This window comes from Pteropus medius, unplaced genomic scaffold (assembly GCF_902729225.1).
Source record: "Pteropus medius unplaced genomic scaffold, Ma_sr-lr_union100, whole genome shotgun sequence".
NCBI classification, from domain to species: domain Eukaryota; kingdom Metazoa; phylum Chordata; class Mammalia; order Chiroptera; family Pteropodidae; genus Pteropus; species Pteropus medius.
This window is the reverse complement of record NW_024348242.1, coordinates 3,404,169-3,422,551: the sequence shown is the minus strand read 5'-3', so window position 1 is coordinate 3,422,551 and position 18,383 is coordinate 3,404,169. Positions and strand designations below refer to the sequence as shown.

The 18,383-nt window shown below is 63.4% G+C and overlaps 1 protein-coding gene across 1 annotated transcript in view; it reads right to left on the bottom strand.

The window, feature by feature from the left end:
• Nucleotides 1-18,383, bottom strand: part of NCOR2 (nuclear receptor corepressor 2) — a 179,833-nt gene that overhangs the window by 43,589 nt on the left and 117,861 nt on the right. The window contains 2 exon segments of the mRNA XM_039879488.1: nt 1-146; nt 7,185-7,327. Of these exon segments, the coding sequence (XP_039735422.1) occupies nt 1-146; nt 7,185-7,327 (289 nt within the window).

The window sequence follows — 18,383 nt, the reverse complement described above, 5'->3', positions numbered from 1 at the left end:
TCTGCCTCCTCCGCCATCTCTTCCTCGTTCCCGCTCGCGCCCGACGCTTCCATCTCCTCATCCTCCACCACCGGTGGGAAGGCGGCCTCCTCGCTGGCGGCGGCCGGGGCTTGCTTCTTCTTCCTCCGTGCATTCCTCTCCTTCTCCTAGGGCACAGGGACGGCAGCAGGTCAGGGCTTGGGCCTGGGCTGTCAGCCTGGAAACTCCCCGTGTCCCAGACCTCGCCACAGCTGCAAGAGACAGTGATCCCAGCCACATGGTCATGACGCGTCCTTCCCCCTCGCGCCCCACTGCAGTGGCCAAACGTGCCAGTGGATATTTTTACCCAGGGCTCTATTCTTCCTTCATGGCCCAGATACCCGGGGTGCAGCCTGGCCTACTGGCTGCCCCCACACCCTTCCAGAACAGGTGAAAAAGGCCTGCCTCTGCCTGAAGACACCCGTGATGGCTCCGGGCCCTCTGACTGCCCTAGCCAGAGTGGTGACCACACCCCCGCGGGACACCCTGCCAGGGCCCAACAGTACATGTGGAGCAGATGAATGAATGAAGCTTTTCTTTGTGTGTCTCATCTGCTCTCCACTGAGCCCCGGGGGACAGGCTAGCTTGAGAAGCTCGTCACTTCACTCCTCCAGTCTTCACAGGGGACCTACTGTGCGCCAGGCACTGTGCCAGGGCTGGGGACACGTAACGTTTGGGGACGATGATGTCCCCGCCTCCGGCGGCCTTCTAGTTGGGAGTGCTAGCAAACGATACATCTCTAAAAGATGCAGCGGACAGGATTCGGAGGGGGTCAGATGGGGTCGGGCCAGAGAGGGTGCAAGAGGGCCCCACTGCACTTAACAAAGGGCAGGGGCTTCTCCGAGTTGCTGCTGAGAGGGAGCCGGCCGGCTCTGGCCAAGAGTGGTCCAGGGGAAGGGAACCGCAAGCGCCGAGGCCCAGAGGTGGGCATGAGCTGGGCGTGTTCGAGAACAGAAAGGGGGCCCTCGGTGTGAAGCCTTTCAGGTCCCTCCTCACCGCACCCCAGTCCTTGGAAGGCTGGCTCCTCTGTAGGGAGCCGGAGCCCCGCCCCCTTGCCTGGGTGCAAACGTCACTCCTCGCTGACAGCCCCCATCTTGGCACCTCACTGGGAGCTCTAGGAAGGCAGAAGAGACACAGTGGGTGTCTGCGTACTGCACCACGCTGAGACGGCAGAGGTTCAGAAGGCGTTTGTTGATTGACTGAGTGACTACAAACGGGCAGCATTTGAGGCTGGAACACACACAGCAGAGAGTTGGGGTATATGTGGAGGCAGAGTGTGCGGGGGGTCTCGAGGTGACCAGAGACTCCTAGGGCGAGTAGAATGTTCCCCCACCCCCGCCAGTGCAGCCGGTGTGACAGGCAGGGTTGCAGCCGGAGCCCTTCTGGGTCTCCGAATAAGCAGGCGGAAGCTGCGATGCTCCCAGATGTGCCGACAGCTCTGAACGAAGCCCCTATCCTGGGGTGGAGAGTGTCCCCCAGAATTCGTGTCCACCCAAACCCAGAATGTGACCTTATTTGGAAACAAGCTCTGAGCGGGCGTGATTAGTGAAGATGAGGTCACACTGTGGTAGGGAGGGCCTTACGTCCAATGGGACCAGTGTCCTTATGAGAGGGGCGTCTGGACACTGAGGCACGCAGAGCAGTGACGCACGTGCAAGCCAAGGAACGCGAGGACTACCGGCCACCACCAGGAGCTGCAGGAGACAAGGCGGGACCCGCCCCGGGAGCCTTCGGAGGGAGCGTGGACCCACTGACACCCCAATTTCAGACTTCTGGCTCCAGGACTGGGAGAGAATGCGTTTCTGTGGTTTTAAGCCACCCGGTTGGTGGTGCTTCGTTATAGGGCACAAGACTGATGCACCGTCCCTCCACCAAGTCCCCGGGCCCCAGGAGAAAGCCACCCGACGTCACAAGGAGGTACTGCCCGCTCGTGGGGCAAATGCCCCGTCACCTCCAGGGGCCGAGGCCCTGCCCACTCTGAACTCTCGCCAGGGACTGGCTGGAAACAGGCGTCAGGGGTCCCCAAGGCCCAGCCCAGCCTGGGGGTGGGGGTCCCTTCCCGTCCTGCCTCCTCCCAGAGCAAACGGGGTAGGGGGGGTCCTCGGGGCGTCACCGCTGGGAGCATCGGGAGGAAAAGGAAAATGTCCGTTTGCCCGTTAGTCACGGTTTCCGTCACCAGCACTTGGCCAGAGGGCCACAGCCCCGCCCTGCCCAGTGTCCACCAGCCGTTATGGGAACGCCCAGCCTGCTCTGCCCCCTCCTGCTCCAGGGGCTGCCCCAGCCCTGCCCCAAACCCCAAGCTTCCCCTACGGGCCCCTGGCCGAAGCCCATGGAGGCGCGAGAAAGTTGTGTGGCGGTGGCTTCTGTGGGCGCGGCTGAGGGTTCCCCCTTCTTCCCCAATCTATTTTTAGCGGGCGGGGACTCGCTCCAGTGCTAGGGGTTGGGTAAGGCGAGTGACTGGCTGGCTGGTGGGGGTTGGGTGGGGGGGCCTTGCAGGGAACAAGGGCTCCTGTGGGCCGGGTCGCAAGGTCTCTCTAGTAGGGTCTCCCCAGGCCATCAGGCCAAGCGGGATGGGTCCGATGTCAGCACCTGAATCCCCCCAACTATATTTGGATCTGAGAGGCCAGGATGTGCTGAATGTCTCAGGAATTATACCAAATCCTTCCACATGAGCCCTGCACCTCAGAATTGGGGCTGCGTGTGGATAGATCAGGAGATGTTGGATACTGGTCGTAATAATTACAGCTGATGTTTATTAATTAAGCTCCTACTATGTGCCAAGTGTTTTCCACACATTCATTCGCCGAATATGCATAGCTGCCCTGCAAAGCAGAACATGCTGCTCCCTGCTTCAAACCCTCCGGAGGACCCCGAAACCCCTGAAACAGAACCGCAAGCCCTACTCCTCCACACAGGCCTAGATCCCCATCACCTCTCCAACGTGCTCATTCAACCCTGACCTTAGTCTCTCGGCAACAAACACGCGGCCCCGCTGTGCACCCGTGCGTACCACGTCCCAGCCCCAGGGCCTCTGCACGGGCGTCCCTCGGCCCGGACGTCCCTTTGCCAGATGCCAGCGTGACTCACGTCCTCGGCTCTTCTGAGAGCTCTTCCCTGATGACCCTGCCGACACCAGTTCAACCTTGCCGCCCACCAACCCCTCGTCTCGTCTTCAGAGCACGATCTGAAATTATCTGTGTGTCAACGCGTCTCCGCTGGAACTCGCCCGAGGGCCAGCACCTCTGCATGCTCTCGGCGGCACCCCCGGCACGGAGCAGGTGCTCCGTCGCTACGTCTTCGGGTGGAGGGACCTGACAGGCACAGACGGGGGCTCAGAGAGGCCGTGACGCATGCCCCGAACCCCCCGGCCCAGCAGTCGAGGAGCCCGGGTTTGAAGGCAGGTAGGTTCCTCTCCCTCTGCGGGTCTGTGCAGACGGACGCAGATGGGGGACTCGGCAGAGGAAAACATGGCAAGGCTGGGCCTGGGCTGAGACAAACAGATGAAGGAATACGGAAGCGGGGCCCCAGGGCCTGGATTCGCAGATGGGAGAGAAGGGTAACCTTCGGCCAGAAGCAGGGGGAGGGAAAGCCTCAGAGAAGACACCGCTGCCAAATGTTACGTAACCCTGGGACAGCTCTGCCTGCCCGCCAGGTCCTGCTTCCTGCTGACGTCGCCTGCGGCCACACTAAGGCCAGGCCTGGTGCAAGGCAGGAGGGGCCACCCACCGACCCTCTCTCTGCTTCCCCCGTTCCTTCCTGCGCGGGCATGAAGGAAAGGGTGACATGTCTTCCTGAGCTCCAGACAGGGCCTGGCCGGCCGCCAGAAGTGGCCGCCACTGCCTCAGGATTCGCGGGGACCCCTCTTTCTCCCGGGGACTGACGGGTGCAGGGGAGAGGTGGGAAGCAGGGGTCACTGAGTTCAGCAGCATCTCACGAGGCCGGCTTGCATAGTGCAGCAACAGGAAACCTACCCTGGGTGGCCACTGTCAGGACAGATGGGCCCGGCCTGAGCCCGGCTTCCTACGGCGGGTCCCCGCGTCCGCTCACGGCCCTTTCCCTGCGGCCCTCAATGGAAGGCTGTCTCTGCGAGGTCAGCCGGGAGCAAGGGCCACTTCCGCACCCTCCACTGCTCTTTCTCATCCACGAGCCGTCAGCGAGGTTCACCTGTCTGTCGGCCCCGGAAGGTGGCCGGCCAGAGTCCCCCGCCTTCGGTCCGTGACGTGTGGTCCACTGTTCACCCAGCAGGACCAAACCGTGCAATTGTGTGAGAGTCCTGTCTAGTGACACAGGGGCAGGCCCGCAAAGGAAGCCGGGGGCTCCTACAGGCCGGGTCACACCCCCGCCGTGGTCTCCCCAGGCACCCACTCCCTCCTGGCCTCATCGCCCTCGCCTGGGGAAAGAGCGCAATGAGGTAACCTCGGGGGACTGGGAAGGGGCCCGTGCTGGGCCTCTGAGTCCCCCTTCTGTTCAGCCTGCTCCTCGGCTGCCAGCGATGCTGCCACCCACCGGAGCGTTTGGGGTCAGGGGACACAGAGGGTGACCTTCTCCCGCAGCCTCAGCTACATCTCACTCAGCCTTAAGCCAGTCTGCCCCTTGGCTCACAAACTTTTAATGGCTCCCAGTGTCCACCAGAGAAAGGCCCAGCTCCCCAGTCCAGCAGGAAAACCCCGCCCACGTAGACCCTCGGCAGATGCAGACGGCGCCCAGGGACGGCTTGCTGAGTGCTCAGCTGGGACAGCGTCCAACACGTGCTGAGCCCTGTCCAACGGCCAGGCACCCGCTTTAGCAGAAACCCATCTGCTCCCCGAAGCGGCCCTCAGTGGGTCTTCGCCTTAGCTCTACTTCCAGAGGAAATCGAGGCCAGGCGCTCGCGGGCTCCAGGCAGCCCCAGAGCTGGGCGTGAAGCCTCTCACCCCGAGCCCTGCCCTCCAGCACCCCGCTCGGCTGAAGGAGGGAAGGAGCAAAGGAGCGAGTCGGCCAGTCGATCGATCGACTGGCCAGCCGGTCAGTCCAGGAGCGGACAGACCCCCCACCTGACTGACGACCGGGGCAGAGGTGACGCCCCAGCGACCCAGGCACCTACACACACACTCGCTCCCACCATCCTGCCACAGCCCTTTGAGGGGGCCCTAGCATTGCCCCCACTTCGGAGGTGGGCGAGCCTCGGCACAGGGGAGCCACGCCGCAGGCCCGAGGCCACGCGGCGAGTAAGCGGCAGTCTGGACTTACACCCGGTGTCTCGGGCCCAGTCCCTGCTTTGGCTGTCCCTGCACACGCCAGTCAAGGGGGTACCTCCCACACCCTGGGGAAGGAGAGGGGGTCGGTGGATTAGAAATAATAACGACGATACAAATACCGCTACGATCAGGAGTAGCGATGACGGTGATGATTGCTAATTAACGGGAGTCACAGCAAGGGCAGCGAACCCTCACGGCTCCTGACAGGCTGTAACTCGCTCGAGCTTCTCCCGTGTTCTCAGCGTAAGGGCTGTTACTGCCCCACCTCACACACAGGAAACTGAGGCTCAGGAGAGTGAAGCCACTGCCCAAGGCCGTACAGGTGCCGGTCAGACCAGGACACGACCCTCCTTCCACCCCCGAGCCCTGGCTGCACCATCTGCCTTGCTGGGCTCTCTGGTCCTCCAAGTTCTGCGGTTCCCAGGGGCGCAGTGGGGCCACACCCCGAGGAAACCTGGAAAGCGAGGCCTAGGGCCAGCACGCTGCCAGAGGGGACGCCTATAACCCAACCGCCTGGGCTCTGCGGGCTGTGGACGCTGACTGGGAGGGGCGGGGAGTGCGGGAGGGCAGGGTGGGGGGCAGGAGCGGAGGGGCGGAGAGGAAGGAGAGGGCGCAGGGAACAGGAAGACATCCCTGTGTGCCTGGGGCGGCGCTCGGAGTCCGCGCCCCCAATTCTGAGCCGGGCTTTGCAGAGGCAGCCCAGGCTGCTGGGGCTCAGCAGCCTCTTTGCTCTAAGGATTCTGGCAGGTGTTAAGGACAGGTGCATGGTGCCCTCGCCCTCACTGAGTCTTTCTCCCTCTGGAAAACCAGAATCCTGGAAAATCTAGGGAAAAGCAGAATTCCTGGTATGCGAGCGAGCACTGCCTGAAGCTTGAGGAGCATGGGGACCGATTCCAGTGGTCCCAGAAAACAGGGGCATGAAGGAGGTGTGGCCTAAATGGACAGGATGAGGACCGGGGGGCGCTGGCAGGGGCCCCACTGAAGCCTGAGGGCCAGCCCCAGCCCTGGTCACAGAGACATGAACAGTGTCCCCCCAGAACACTCAAGAGCGCTGGGGACGGGGTGTCCTGGAATTCTGCACGTGCCGTGCACCCTCCGCAGCCTGCTCCTCCTCGCTGGACCTCAGCGGGCTGCACGGGAGAGCGAACCTTAAACTGTAAACCCAGCGACAGGTGGCTCGCCTGCAGGCAGGAGGGCTGCTTGCTCCTTCCTGTACCTGCGTCTCTCCGAGGCATGTACGGCCCAATGATTTAGACCATTATCCTCAGGTCACACAGCTGTGGCTTCATACCCAAGTCAGTTGTTCGTGAGCCTGGCTAAGCCTCAGTTTCCCCATACTTGAAATGGTGACGATGCCTGGCATGCCACCAGCGTGCCCAAACTGGAGGGAGAGGGAGCAGAGGCCACCCCCAAATGGCCCTCGCTTCCGCTGACCAGCTGCGGAGGAAGCGGTCCCTCCACGGAGACCGTTTGTTTGCTCAGAGGCAAGTCTGTGCCCCGGGAAAAGGACAGGTCTCAGCGCCCCCGGGAGCCCCTGGGAGGCCAGGGCTGGGCTGGCTGCTCCCTGACCTGTCCTCCCCTCCCCGGCACAGTCCTAAGCCTGTGAGGTCAAACGGAGTGGGGGAGACGCTCGCTTGGGGTTCATTTGCTGCTCGGTCTTCATTCTGATGCTCTGACAGCCACGACACCCGGGTGAGTCAGTGCCTGACCCACCAGGCTCTGGCCTCGCCCTTCAGCCGGCTCTCCAGGCCCCGAGAGGAGAGCCTGGCACAGAGCGGGCACGTCTGCCCATCCCCGTACCCGGGAGGGATGCTGACCCTGCAGCCGCCCCGCGGGTCTGCTGGGCGTGAGCCGCGAGAGGCCCCAGGCCTGGCCAGACGCCTGGGGAGGTGGGTGGCGGGGGTGTGTGTGTGGGGGGGTGGTGCTCACCATCTTCAGCTTGTGCTGCTGCAGGATCTCATCCAGGTTCTGCCTTTTCTTGTAGTTGAAGTAGAAGTTCTTACACTGTGACACGGTCTTGGAGCCCACCATCCGGGCGATGGCCGACCAGTTCCGGCCATGTTCCAGGAGACCTGGGGGAGGGCGGCAGGTGAGGGCTGTGCCCATGGCCTGGGGGGACCGACAGAGCGCTGGGCAGCCCTGACGCCAAGCCTGAGACCCGCTGCTTGGGTCTAAACCGCCCAGAAGTGGCAGGGGGATGGGCACCAGAGAGATTGGGGGTGGAGGGCCTGGCACCCCCTAGGCTGCATGGGAGGGGCCTAGGCTCTGGGCACTGGGAGGGCAGGTGGGCGCTCCCCACAAGTGCACCCCCACCAAGGCTGCCATCAAGGGCCCCGGGAGCTGCGGGCTGAGGTCTGGGGCACAGACCCCTCCCGGCCTCCACCTCCCCTGCCTCCCTGCAGCCGTGACCCGGCACTGACACGCACTTGCAGCTGCAGACAAGGCCTCGGGAGACCGGCTGTTTTCCGGCTGCACTGGGCCAGGGAGAGGAAGGAACGTGTGAGCCGGGGGCGGTCTGGGGGGTAGTGGAGAGTCCAGGTGGGGGTGAGCTGGGGCCAGAAGCCTCCACACCTAGGTAACTGGGGCACCCCAGGGTCCAAAGGCCCACCCTGGACTCGGGGCCCACTGGGCTGGTCCAGGGGCTGACAGTGGACTTGCCCCCAACTCTGCGAGCTGCTCACAGCCTCACAGTATCCTGATGCAGGGAGACAGGCCCCCCAGGAATGGGCAGACTCCACCCCAAACCCACTGAGGTCAGAGAAAGTTCTCTCCATCCCCACACTCAGGCCAGAGCTGTACCCCAACCCCCACTTCTATTTTCAATGCTCTGAACACCAGGCTCCGCAGAAAGATCCCGTCCCAGGCTAGAGGCAGCACCCGAGAAGCCTGGCCCCGGGTCTCAGGCCATCTGCCCGCTGAGCTGCGGCACACACGGGCCCACGACCGGCGCCTCCCCGTTTCTGCCCGCGTCCCCAGGCGGCAGCGCTCCCTGAGCAGCGGCCAGTCTGCAGGGCAGGTGGGGTCAGCCCACTTCCCGATGGCCCGGCGGGAGGCGGGCTCCAGGCCCCTAGGGGCTGCGGGGCAGGACTGGGGCCCCCCAGAGGGCGGCAGGCATGAAGCCTGAGTCACGTTGCTGGGAACACAGCGGCCTCTGAGGCCCAGCGCTAGACTCGTAACGACTAACCAAAGACTTCCCACAACGAAGTTTGAGGCCATTTTCCTTGCATCGAATCAAGCTGCAGGCAGGGAGGGTTACGGCGGGAACGCCGCAGGGGTGCAGGAGCCCGAGGGGCTGGCAGCCGCTCTCTTTCATTCATTCATCCACCCATCCTTTCATCCATCCGCACGCGTGCCGGTGGCTTGCTGCACACAAGACTCTGACCGAAATAACACAAGAGCAGCGGAAACCCCGTCAACAAACCACTGTGTCCCACAGCCAGGTGACCCGGACTTCGCAGAGCCCTTCAGAGACTTGCTTGCGGCTCACCCTTTGCCGCAAGGCCCTGAGCAACAGCTTCCCTTCCCCAGGACAGGGACGCCAAGGCTGGGAAAGGTGGGGGGCGGCGGGGGACAGCACCTCACGAGCTCGTGGACCAGGCCCAGGGGTCAGGGCGTGGGGAGCTGGGGTTTCTGGACCCAGCGGGTGGGGGTGGTGCTGGACGGACAGGCCACCTGCTCCCCTGAGAAGGCCACAGGGCCACGTGGCTCCCAGCCCCTCAGGGTTCCTCAAGGACAGGCGGAGGGGAGGGGAGGGCGTGGGATCAAGTGCAACTCGGCCCCCTGACCTTTCCCTCTGCCCGAGCCAGCAGCAGCTGCCACCGCCACAGAACCTGGCGGAGGACGATGGGGACGCGCGTTTATTTATATTTCCCCAGCCGGGGCCAAGAGAGCCCAGGCAAACACGTCGGGCCGGAACCCTGGGTGGGAGGGGGTGGGTCTCCCATCTGGGCCTCCCGCGGGGGAGCGGTGGGCGCCCAGAGGGAGCTGGACCCTGGGGAGGCTGACATTTCTGAACTGGGCAAACAGATAGCGAGGTGCATCGGAGTCCAGGGAGGGCTGGGGTCCTAACTACCTCCACGTGCGGCAGCAGCGAGAGCTGGTGGGGGGTGGGGGCGGGTCGCGGGTCACCCGGCCCCTCCCGACGGCGAGAGGCTCACGAAGAACACCGGACATAGCGTCCAGAAGCCCTGCCCAGAACGTTCTGTGTGGTCTCGGCCATCTCCCTCTCTCGGGCCTCAGTTTCCTTAACTACCATGTGAGGGGCTGGGGTACGTGTGCGGCCACTGCTGGCCGGAGCCCCTGGGGTGGGGGCGGGCGGCGCACACTTCCCTCTGGTTCCAGTTCCTATGGCCCCAGACAGAGGATGCCGGGCGCAGGGAGAAGCACTTTAGACCCCACCATGCCTTGGAAACCACCCGAACCAGACCCAGCGGAAGCCCCCGCCACGCCAGTCCCCCTGGAGAAACACCTCCAGCATGCTCCAACCGGCACCCCCAAGACCAGGGTCGCACCCTCCTTCCTGGAGAACCCGGGCCCTACAGGCAGGAGAGGCAGGAGAGGGGATCCCGGGAAAAAAGGGTAGGGGTGCAGTCCCACAGGCACAGAACCCCTGAGCCCCTGGCCCTGGCCCCCCATCCCTGTCACTGCGGCCCAAAGCCCCCCTCCCCGGGGCCACTCACTCACATCCTCTCATCTGCGTCTCCCCCTCCGCCAAGTTTTCCGGAAACATACGGCTTGGAGGATGCTCCAGGGAACGGAGCTGGGAGCAGCGGGCTGGGAGGCGGGAGGCTGGGCGGCCGGCTCTGGCGTCTGCTGGCGGCTCAGCTCAGTCTCACATCCTTCTCCTCCAACAGCGCCAGGGAGGAGGGAGGAGGAGGAGAGGAAGGGGAAGAAGGGAGGAGGGGACCACCAAGGCAGGCGGAGGCTGGCTCTGGGGAAGGTGGGGGCAGCTCCTTGCTGACGGCCAGGCCCAGGACTCCAGCACTGCCACCCCAGACGGACGGACGGACGCCGTCCCCCACTCCGGCAGCTGCGGGAGAGTGAGGTGCCCTTCGCCGATGGGGGCGGGCAGAGGGAAGCTGTCAGTTGTGTGCTGGGTGGCCCGTGCCAGGCGTCACCAGGGCGCACAGTGTCCGTGGCTCCTCCAGGCACCAAGGACCCCGGCGTGGGGGCTCGGCGAGGGGTGCTGGCCTGCACCCCTGGACCCCCGATGCCCCTGCTGGCCAAAGGCCAAGGACCCAAGCCCGACGGGGCCGCGGCACCCGGCAGCCTCGAGGGGCGGCTCGCTGGCTCTTCCTGCTGCCTGGCCCAGCACGCCGCGTCAGGGCTGAATGTGACCTCCAGACGGAGCCAGGACGGGCGGGGGAGCGTGGCAGAGGCCCAGGTTCAGAAGGGGCGGGCCGACTTGGCACCGCTCCCCCCTCCCTCCCCTCCTCCGAGCTGGCGGTGGCGCGTCAGCAGCGGTAACAGAGGGTTCAGAAAAACAGGGCTTCTCCGCCCGGCAGACGGGAGCAAACAGCCTCCTCTGCTGTCACTCCCCCGCTGCCGGCTCCACCCGCGGTCTGCCCCCACCCGGCCTCAAGCCACCTGGACGGGCCAGGCCCTCTGTGGGGAAATCGAGTCCGAGAGGGCGGGAAGGGGGCCACATGCTCCGTCAGCACCGCCAGAGCTGGCCCCAGCGCCTGGAGAGGAAGTCTCGGTTTTGAGACTATTCAAGGGCAAAGAGAGCTCCAGCCATTTAGGGAAAAGCTTTGGGGTCCCCAGGTGGCTCTGAGCTGCTCCAGGGACCCTTGTCCTGGCCACCTCTCTCCTCTCAGCCTGCTGCCCCTACAAACACCTGCCACAGGTGTCCCCACAGCTCCCAGAAGGTTGAAAGTTAACTGGGTTGAACTTTGGAGCTAGATCCAGGTCATGACCGATTTCTCCAGCTCTGGGGTCACTGCCCTGCCTGTCCCTTTAGCCATCCTACCCATGGAAACTCAAGAATGACAGGCATCTCGGGAGAGCCTGTCCCAGGCCTGTGCTCCCAGACCATGGAGGGCAGCAAATCCCAACCATGCCAGGGCCCTTGGACTTCCATTCTCCGCAGTGAGCTTTTAATGACGCCAACCCAATCTCGCCACTCCTCTGCTTCAGATCTTCCCACGAGGAACCAAACGAGGCTCTGGGAATAAAATCCGGAGGCCTCTGTGTGGGGCCGGCCCCGCCCACCTGCCGGCCTGCCTCCCACCCCCCTCCCTCGCTCGCTCATGCCAGGTGCTGGCCCGCGATGCCAGCCTGGGAGGTGCCCCAGGACATGCACCAGCTGTCCCCACTGCTTGCACGGCTTTTTCACAGATCTGCCTCTTTTCGCTCTGGGCTCAGCTGAGTGAAACCTCCTCAGAGCAGCCTTCCTTGACCACCCCTTCCCGGTCACCCTGCTGTCACAGGGTTTTGTCATCTCTAGAGCACTGAAATCAGCTCCCTGATCAGCTTCTTTGCCTCCCTGCTCACTAACGGCCACGTCTCTGCACCCACACCGCTAGGCTGCCAGGAGGCGCTCGGCAAATGGACAAAGCTCTAGACACTCCTGGTGTCTGGGCCTGGGGCCACTGGACATCCCACAGGTATCTCTGCCACATCTCCGGGGCTCAGGGCTTATTGCCCACAGGGCACCCTGGACCATCCCCGGAAGAGGCAGGAGGAAGTGCCCACTGCTCCTGGCCAGGGGCACGCACACCCTGCCCTGGTACCCAGATGGCACACTCTGCCAACGTCCCCTGCGGTCTGGATTCCCCGACCCCACTTCTAATTTCTAAGGAAGGAGTTTCATTCTGAAGTATTAGGAGGCAGGAACTAGGAAGTGAAATCGACCGAGACAGGAAGTCGAGCCAGGAGGTCTGAGTCACGGACATCAAACGTGGAATGAGGTGAAGGAGCAAGAGGTAGTCGCAGGGGTGGCAGCGAGAGGGGTGTCTCTCAACATGGTCGCTTGGGGGCTTAGCCTGGCCGCTGGCTGCTCTGGCTGCACATGCACCATCCAGGGACCTGTGACAAACCGTTCGTTCTCACAGAAGCCGTGACTCAGTACCCAGACAGACTTCTGTCCCTGTCACATCTCTGCCCTGGATCCCTCCCGAGCTACCACCCTCTCAGGGTCCCTGCCACAGGCAGCTCTCTCCCCTGGGAATCTGCCCCAAGAGCCAACCCCCATCCCACCCAAGTTCAGATAAACTGGGGCAAGCGCCCTTCCAGCACCCATGGGCACCACGTCAGTCTGCACTGCATCCCAGGAATGTCACAGCTGCTCCCTCTGGAAACCGGCACCCCCTCCGTGAAACACGTTCCCTCACGCCACCCTGCTGGCCCCTCAACTCCGACACTGTATTTTCCCCTCTGCGAAGAGCATAGGCCGCCTGCAAGAGGGGCTCAGCCACGCACCTCCTGCCAACCGCCACGTTCGAAATCCCACATCGCAAAATTAAATTTTCTATCAAAGGAGTGGGGGGCGGGGAGAAATCCAGCAGACTGAGTCCTGAGTCATGCCACTTCCTTATTTCAGAAACCCCAAGCCCTGGGTGGGCACGACGGCGACTCGGCCACTCAGTCGGCAACCTTGCCGGGCGCCTTCTGTGCATCAGAGCTTCCAAAATGTCCGCCAGTCCTGGAACCCCGCCTGGAACCCCGCCTGGAACCCCACCAGGGTTTTGCATAGACCCCTCACACCTGAACTTTGCTTACCTTTTTCTTTCTGCTTATTTTCTTTAAAATAGACTATGATGCCTGCTTTAGCCTGTTTCAGCAAGTATGTCTGCAAATCGGAGGTACACTGTGAAATGGCTACTCTTTCCCCAATAAGTGGTAAAACACACACTTCGCAAGATGGAAAAAAACACCTGCATACAAGCTAATGAAGCCTTGCCTGCCACTCCGGGAAAATGCCTGCAACATCATGCTTTCAACGTCAAGTTTTCCTGCACAGCGGAGGGCAGTGCTCCTGGGCCGTGCGGGCTCCGGCTCATCGCTCAGCCTCTGGGCCTCGGTCTTTCCAACTGCAAAGCAGAAGTCGTGTGTGTGTGTGTGTGTGTGTGCGCGCACGCGCGCGCGTGTGCGTGAGCACGTGTGCACTCATGCGAGAGGGAGCGTGCACACACACGTTTTCGCACATGTGGAGAACGCGCTTTGAGGGTCCCTTGGCAGAACCGAGATAATTCATGCCGCGTCCCCAACCAGCGAGCTCTCGCACGTGGTCACAGGCACCCTGGCTACTGTGCAAGCTGCCTTGTGTCTCTTCTCCTGGGGAAGAAGCACCGACTTGAAAGCTGAGGTGTAAACTCTCCGACAGCAGGTGACGCCTGGTCGATGCTAGACTGTATCTTCGGGGCCACTGACAAGGAACAAGAGAAGGGTCTGGAGCCTGCCCCTGGGTCTGGCTGCCCCCCCAGTTCATGCAGAAACCCCGACTTTCTCCTTTTGAACCATCACAGCAGCTCGTCTCCTACACGCCCAAAGCATCCAGTTCAGGAGGCAACAGGACGTGCCTTCTCTACATCAGCCTGTCACCAGCTCAAGGGTGGCAGCAGTCCCCTAGGACACCACACCGTCCCCTCTACTAACCCTCAGGCTGCCCTGCCCCTAGAATCAGCCCCACTCAGTTACCCACTCTGAGCGGTGGCCCTGTCTCCGACCGGGCCTTCCCCGGGGCTGGTACTCAGAAGCTGCGTCAGCCACAGCCCTGTGTACTGATCACGACAGCACACTTTCCACCGTGAGCCGTGGTGGATGTGGGTACTGCTGGTCCAGGCCAAGCACAGGCTGCCCCTTCTGCGGTGTCTGCAGTGGGGGCAGCTCTCTGGCTGGGGGCTCCACCTCCCCTCCCCAAGCCTCATGCTCTGCACCCGTGAAGACTAATTAAACCAACCAGTGCACACGAGCCGCGCTCAGGTGCAAAGCCATCAGGGGCTTCTCCCTCGCGCCCACCAAAGGGCCGAGTCCTGATGGCAAAGCTGGCCTGTAGCTACTGGGGGACAGTTCTGGGCTTGGCTCGAGCTCTGTCCAGCCTGATAGGGCTTGCCTGGGGCCACCAGAGCCCAGCCCTGCAACACTCTATCTCCTGTCACCAGGCAGGGCACTTGAGGTCACAGAGGGGCTGACCACACGGCTGGGCCAGAGCCTATTCCTGGTCTGGGACGCTGTGACATGGGGGGCTTCCCCACCCTCCTCCACGGCTGGTGCCCTGCCACCAGAGAAGGGGGGCTGGGGCCGGGGAGGAGCCACCAGCGGAGCCCTGGGCCTCCCAGCATGGCTGAGTCAAGACTCTGAGCCAGGCCAGGCTGACCTTTCCCAGGGGAACGAGAGCCTGACCTGCCCCGCCTGCCAGGGTGGCACTGGGCCTGAGGGCCAGCAGCCAGCTCCCTGGGACTGCCCGACTCCTGGGGAAGCAGCTTCTGCACATCCTCAGGCCCCCGGGCAGGCAGCCCTGACCTGGACGCACCCACCTGCCCGGCTGGAACCCGCAGCCACAGCGTCCCCTACCCCACGTCCTCCCCGTGCTCTCAGACAAACAGCCCGACTCCATCCCCCCGCTGGGAAGGCCAGCTCCCCAGTGGCCTCCCTGTTCCTCGCCTCTCTCCCTCTCATTCTCTGGATTTCAATAGCTTCTTACTTGACTCCGTGGCCTGGCCATCGGGCCTTGGAATGTGCCGTCCCTTCTGAAGGTCGGCCCTCCCTCCTCGCTATCTGACTCATGGCAGGCTGGCCTGCGGACTAGCTCATTCGGCCCTCACGCCAGCCCCATTGCGACTCTGCACCTGGAGTGTCTGGGTTCAAATCCCAGTTCTACCTCTTAACAGCTCTACGGCCTCTGAGCCTGTCTCCCCGTCTGAACGCAGGGACCAGTAACAGCACCTGCCCCATACGGTCGGTGGGGACGACGCCCCCTGACACACGTAAAGCCCCGAGCAGCCTGAGCACCCGGAAGTATGGAGAAGTACTCAAGAGTGTTGCTTAGTGTTATCTGTCATTACTTGGTGCTTTGAGTGCCCGCCCAGGGGTCTCCTCCATAGTGGTGCCCACCCCAGCCCGGGGGAAGCCTCAGTGCTGTGGAACTTTCAAGTTTCATTTTACACCTGCTTGGCAGGTCACTCATTCCTTGCCCATTTCCCCCAGGTGCAAAGAGGCCCTGAGAGGGGCAGCCCTACTCGGGGTCCCGTACCACGAGGGGCAGAGCTGGGACTCACACCCAGGAAGAAAGGCTCTGAGTCTGTGCTACGCCGTGGGCCTGCTGCATACCGGGACCGTGTGCACGTGGCTCGCGCACCCTGCACAACCCCGGGAGTCGGCATCCCGGCTGCCCGGGAAATGGGGCCGAGACAGGGCTGGGCCAGGGGCATGTGGCCGAGGAACTGGCTGCAGCCACAAACGGTGGTGGGGAGCTCCGTACGGCTGAGGCATCACTGCCCTATGCTCTTCGATTTTCCTTCGCCAAAACCCCAGAAAGGTGGCTGAGCAGGGCTGAAGTGTCCCCTCCAAACCTGGGAATGTGACCTTACTTAGAAAGAGAATCTTAGAGACGTGATCAGGCCAGACGAGGTCCTCCTGGATCAGGGAGGGTCCTTCTACGAAGAGGGAAAATCGGACGGAGACGCAGGGAGGACGGCCACGTGGAGACACGGGCCGAGCACGGAGATGTGCCGACCGAGGAGCATCGCTGATCGCCGGCCACACCAGCTGCTGAAGGAGAGGCAGCCTCCTCTCCCCTGGAGCCTCCAGAGGGAGCACAGCCCTGCTGACACCTCGATTTTGGACTTGCAGCCCCCAGAGCCGTGAGAGAATAAACCTCTGTTGCTTTAAGCCACCCGGTGTGTGCTTTGCTGTGGGAGCCCAGGAAACAGATGCAGGGGATTAAACTCCAATGCCCACTGCACAGATAAGCAAACCGCGCCACGGAGAGGAGAGGTTGCCTGATTGGCCTGAGATTGCAGACTAGAAGGTCCAGAGGCTGAGGTCTGGCTTCTCCCTCGGGGTGGGGGACCCTCTGCAGTTCATCCTTCCAGACCAGGCCGCCGGAAGTCTCCAGGATGCATCGGGCGGGCTCAGCGCTCCCGAGGCTCTGGGATACTGGCTGCTTACCCACCCCAGGGTCCCCGAGGGAGGGCCCGGGGCCGGCTCCCCTCTGAGCAGCCCTGCCCCACAGAGGGTGAGGCACTGGGTCAATCTGAATGACGGGCGGATGCAGGGCGGATGCCATCTGCCTCAGACTCGGCAGGCCCTTGGGTCCTTCCCTGGGTCTCTGAGTGCTGGGCAGGAGGCGCCACGACATTCTTAGGCTCCTCACCCTGTCCACCGAGGAGAAGGTGACGCTGGGGCTGCCAGCACCTGTCTCCCCTGTGCCTCCCGCCACCGCCCGGAACACGCAGCCATTAGCAGCCACCCTGAGCAGTAATTGTCCAGATTGCTGTAATTCACGGCGGACGGGCTCATAGGCGCTCATTGCATTATTACAAATGTCACCGAGCAGGGCCTCGGCAGGCACGGCGGCCCCGATCCCTGGGGGCCTCTCACGCTGCCGGCTCTGTGGGCAGGACCCAGGATGAGCTCACTGCCACCGCGGAGGACCCAACCTTGAGACGGTACAGACACCTGTCTCGGTGGTGAGTCATCCCCGCCCGTCCTCCCAGCCCCCAGGTCTGCCCTTCTCAAAGGGAGAGGGGGCAACCGCCAACGCGGCCAACCCCTGCGCCCAGGCAGGAGGGAGGCGGGCAGGGCTGGGCTGCGTGAAGACAGACGGCACCTCTGTCTTCAGGGGGGCGGGGGGAAGGTGAGGGGCCACGGCCAACAGTCTGACGTGTGGCTAAGGGACCCGCACGCTCCACACAGACGCTCACAGCAGCACCGTTCACCGTCGCCGAGGGATCCCCATGCCCATCAGCCAACACAGGAAGGGGTGACAGGAAGGGGTGACAGGAAGGGGCACGCCCACACCGTGGAACGTGACGCGGCCAGGACGAGGAGGGACGCACTGCCCCGCGCTGCCACCGCGGAGCTGGAGGACGTGACGCCCGGGGCGAGCCGCCAGCGTCCACGCGCGTGAGGGTCCAGGACAGTCGAATCCAGACTCGGAAAGATCGGCCGGCATCAGCGGCGGGCGGGGGCCTCCGTTTGGGTAGTGGGGACCGCTGCCCAACACTGCGAACGTACTTAGTGCCACCAAACTGTACACTTTTAAATGGCTAAAATGGTAAAATATGAGTATTTTACCAAAATTAAATTAAAAAGTGGCTGGTCGGGGGGTGGGGACTACACAATTTTAGCAAAGCCTGTTTTGCATCCCATGGAGAAATTCATGTAGAAACCATATAGTGGACGAAGGAGACGGCAAAAAAATGAAGACATGGCCCCTTAGGGAGCTGACAGCGCCCCGTGCCCCGCCAGCTAGAGACAACACCCTCAGGCCCCCATTAGCGATCCTCGGAGCCAGTGAAAACAGGGCCTCGGCCCGCAAGAGGAAGCAGCGGCCCCTGCCCTGAGTGAGGCTGAGGGTCTGGCTGGCCCCTCCCGCAGGAGCCTGCGGGGAGGGCCGGGCCCCGGATGGGGGCACGCTCAGGTCTGGGGCTGCTCTCGGTCAGTTACTGAAACGCCAGGGCCAGACGCTCGGGCCCCTCGGCTCCCTGTCCCTCGGGCGGCGGGGCAGGCGCGGGGCAGGCGGCCGTGGCCAGGGTCTCGGCCGCCCTGGCCGTCCTCATGCACGCCTGTCCCTGTGCGCCCGGCTCCTGCACTAGAAAGGCCGTTTGTTCCCTCATCTGTTTGTTCCCGCATGAGTCACGACCTGGAGCTCTGGGCACAAAGAAAGTGAATGTCAGAGGCAGGGCCTGGGTGACGGGAGCGGGGAGGGCTGGCTCCCGGCCACTGCACACAGCCCGGGGCCGGGGCAACTTGGCCTCTGCTCCTCGGATCCGTCAGCAAAACGGGGACGGACACGAGACCCACCCCTCGGGGTCAAGAAGGGGAGCGCGCGGGCAAGCGGGGCTCAGATGCCACCGCACTGGGCTCGGACGACTGAGGGGCGGGCTTCAGGGTCTCCAGGGACGGGGAAAGCCCCCGACAGTGCGCGCGGCCCATCCTCGGTTCCTTGGGGCCAGCCCAGACACC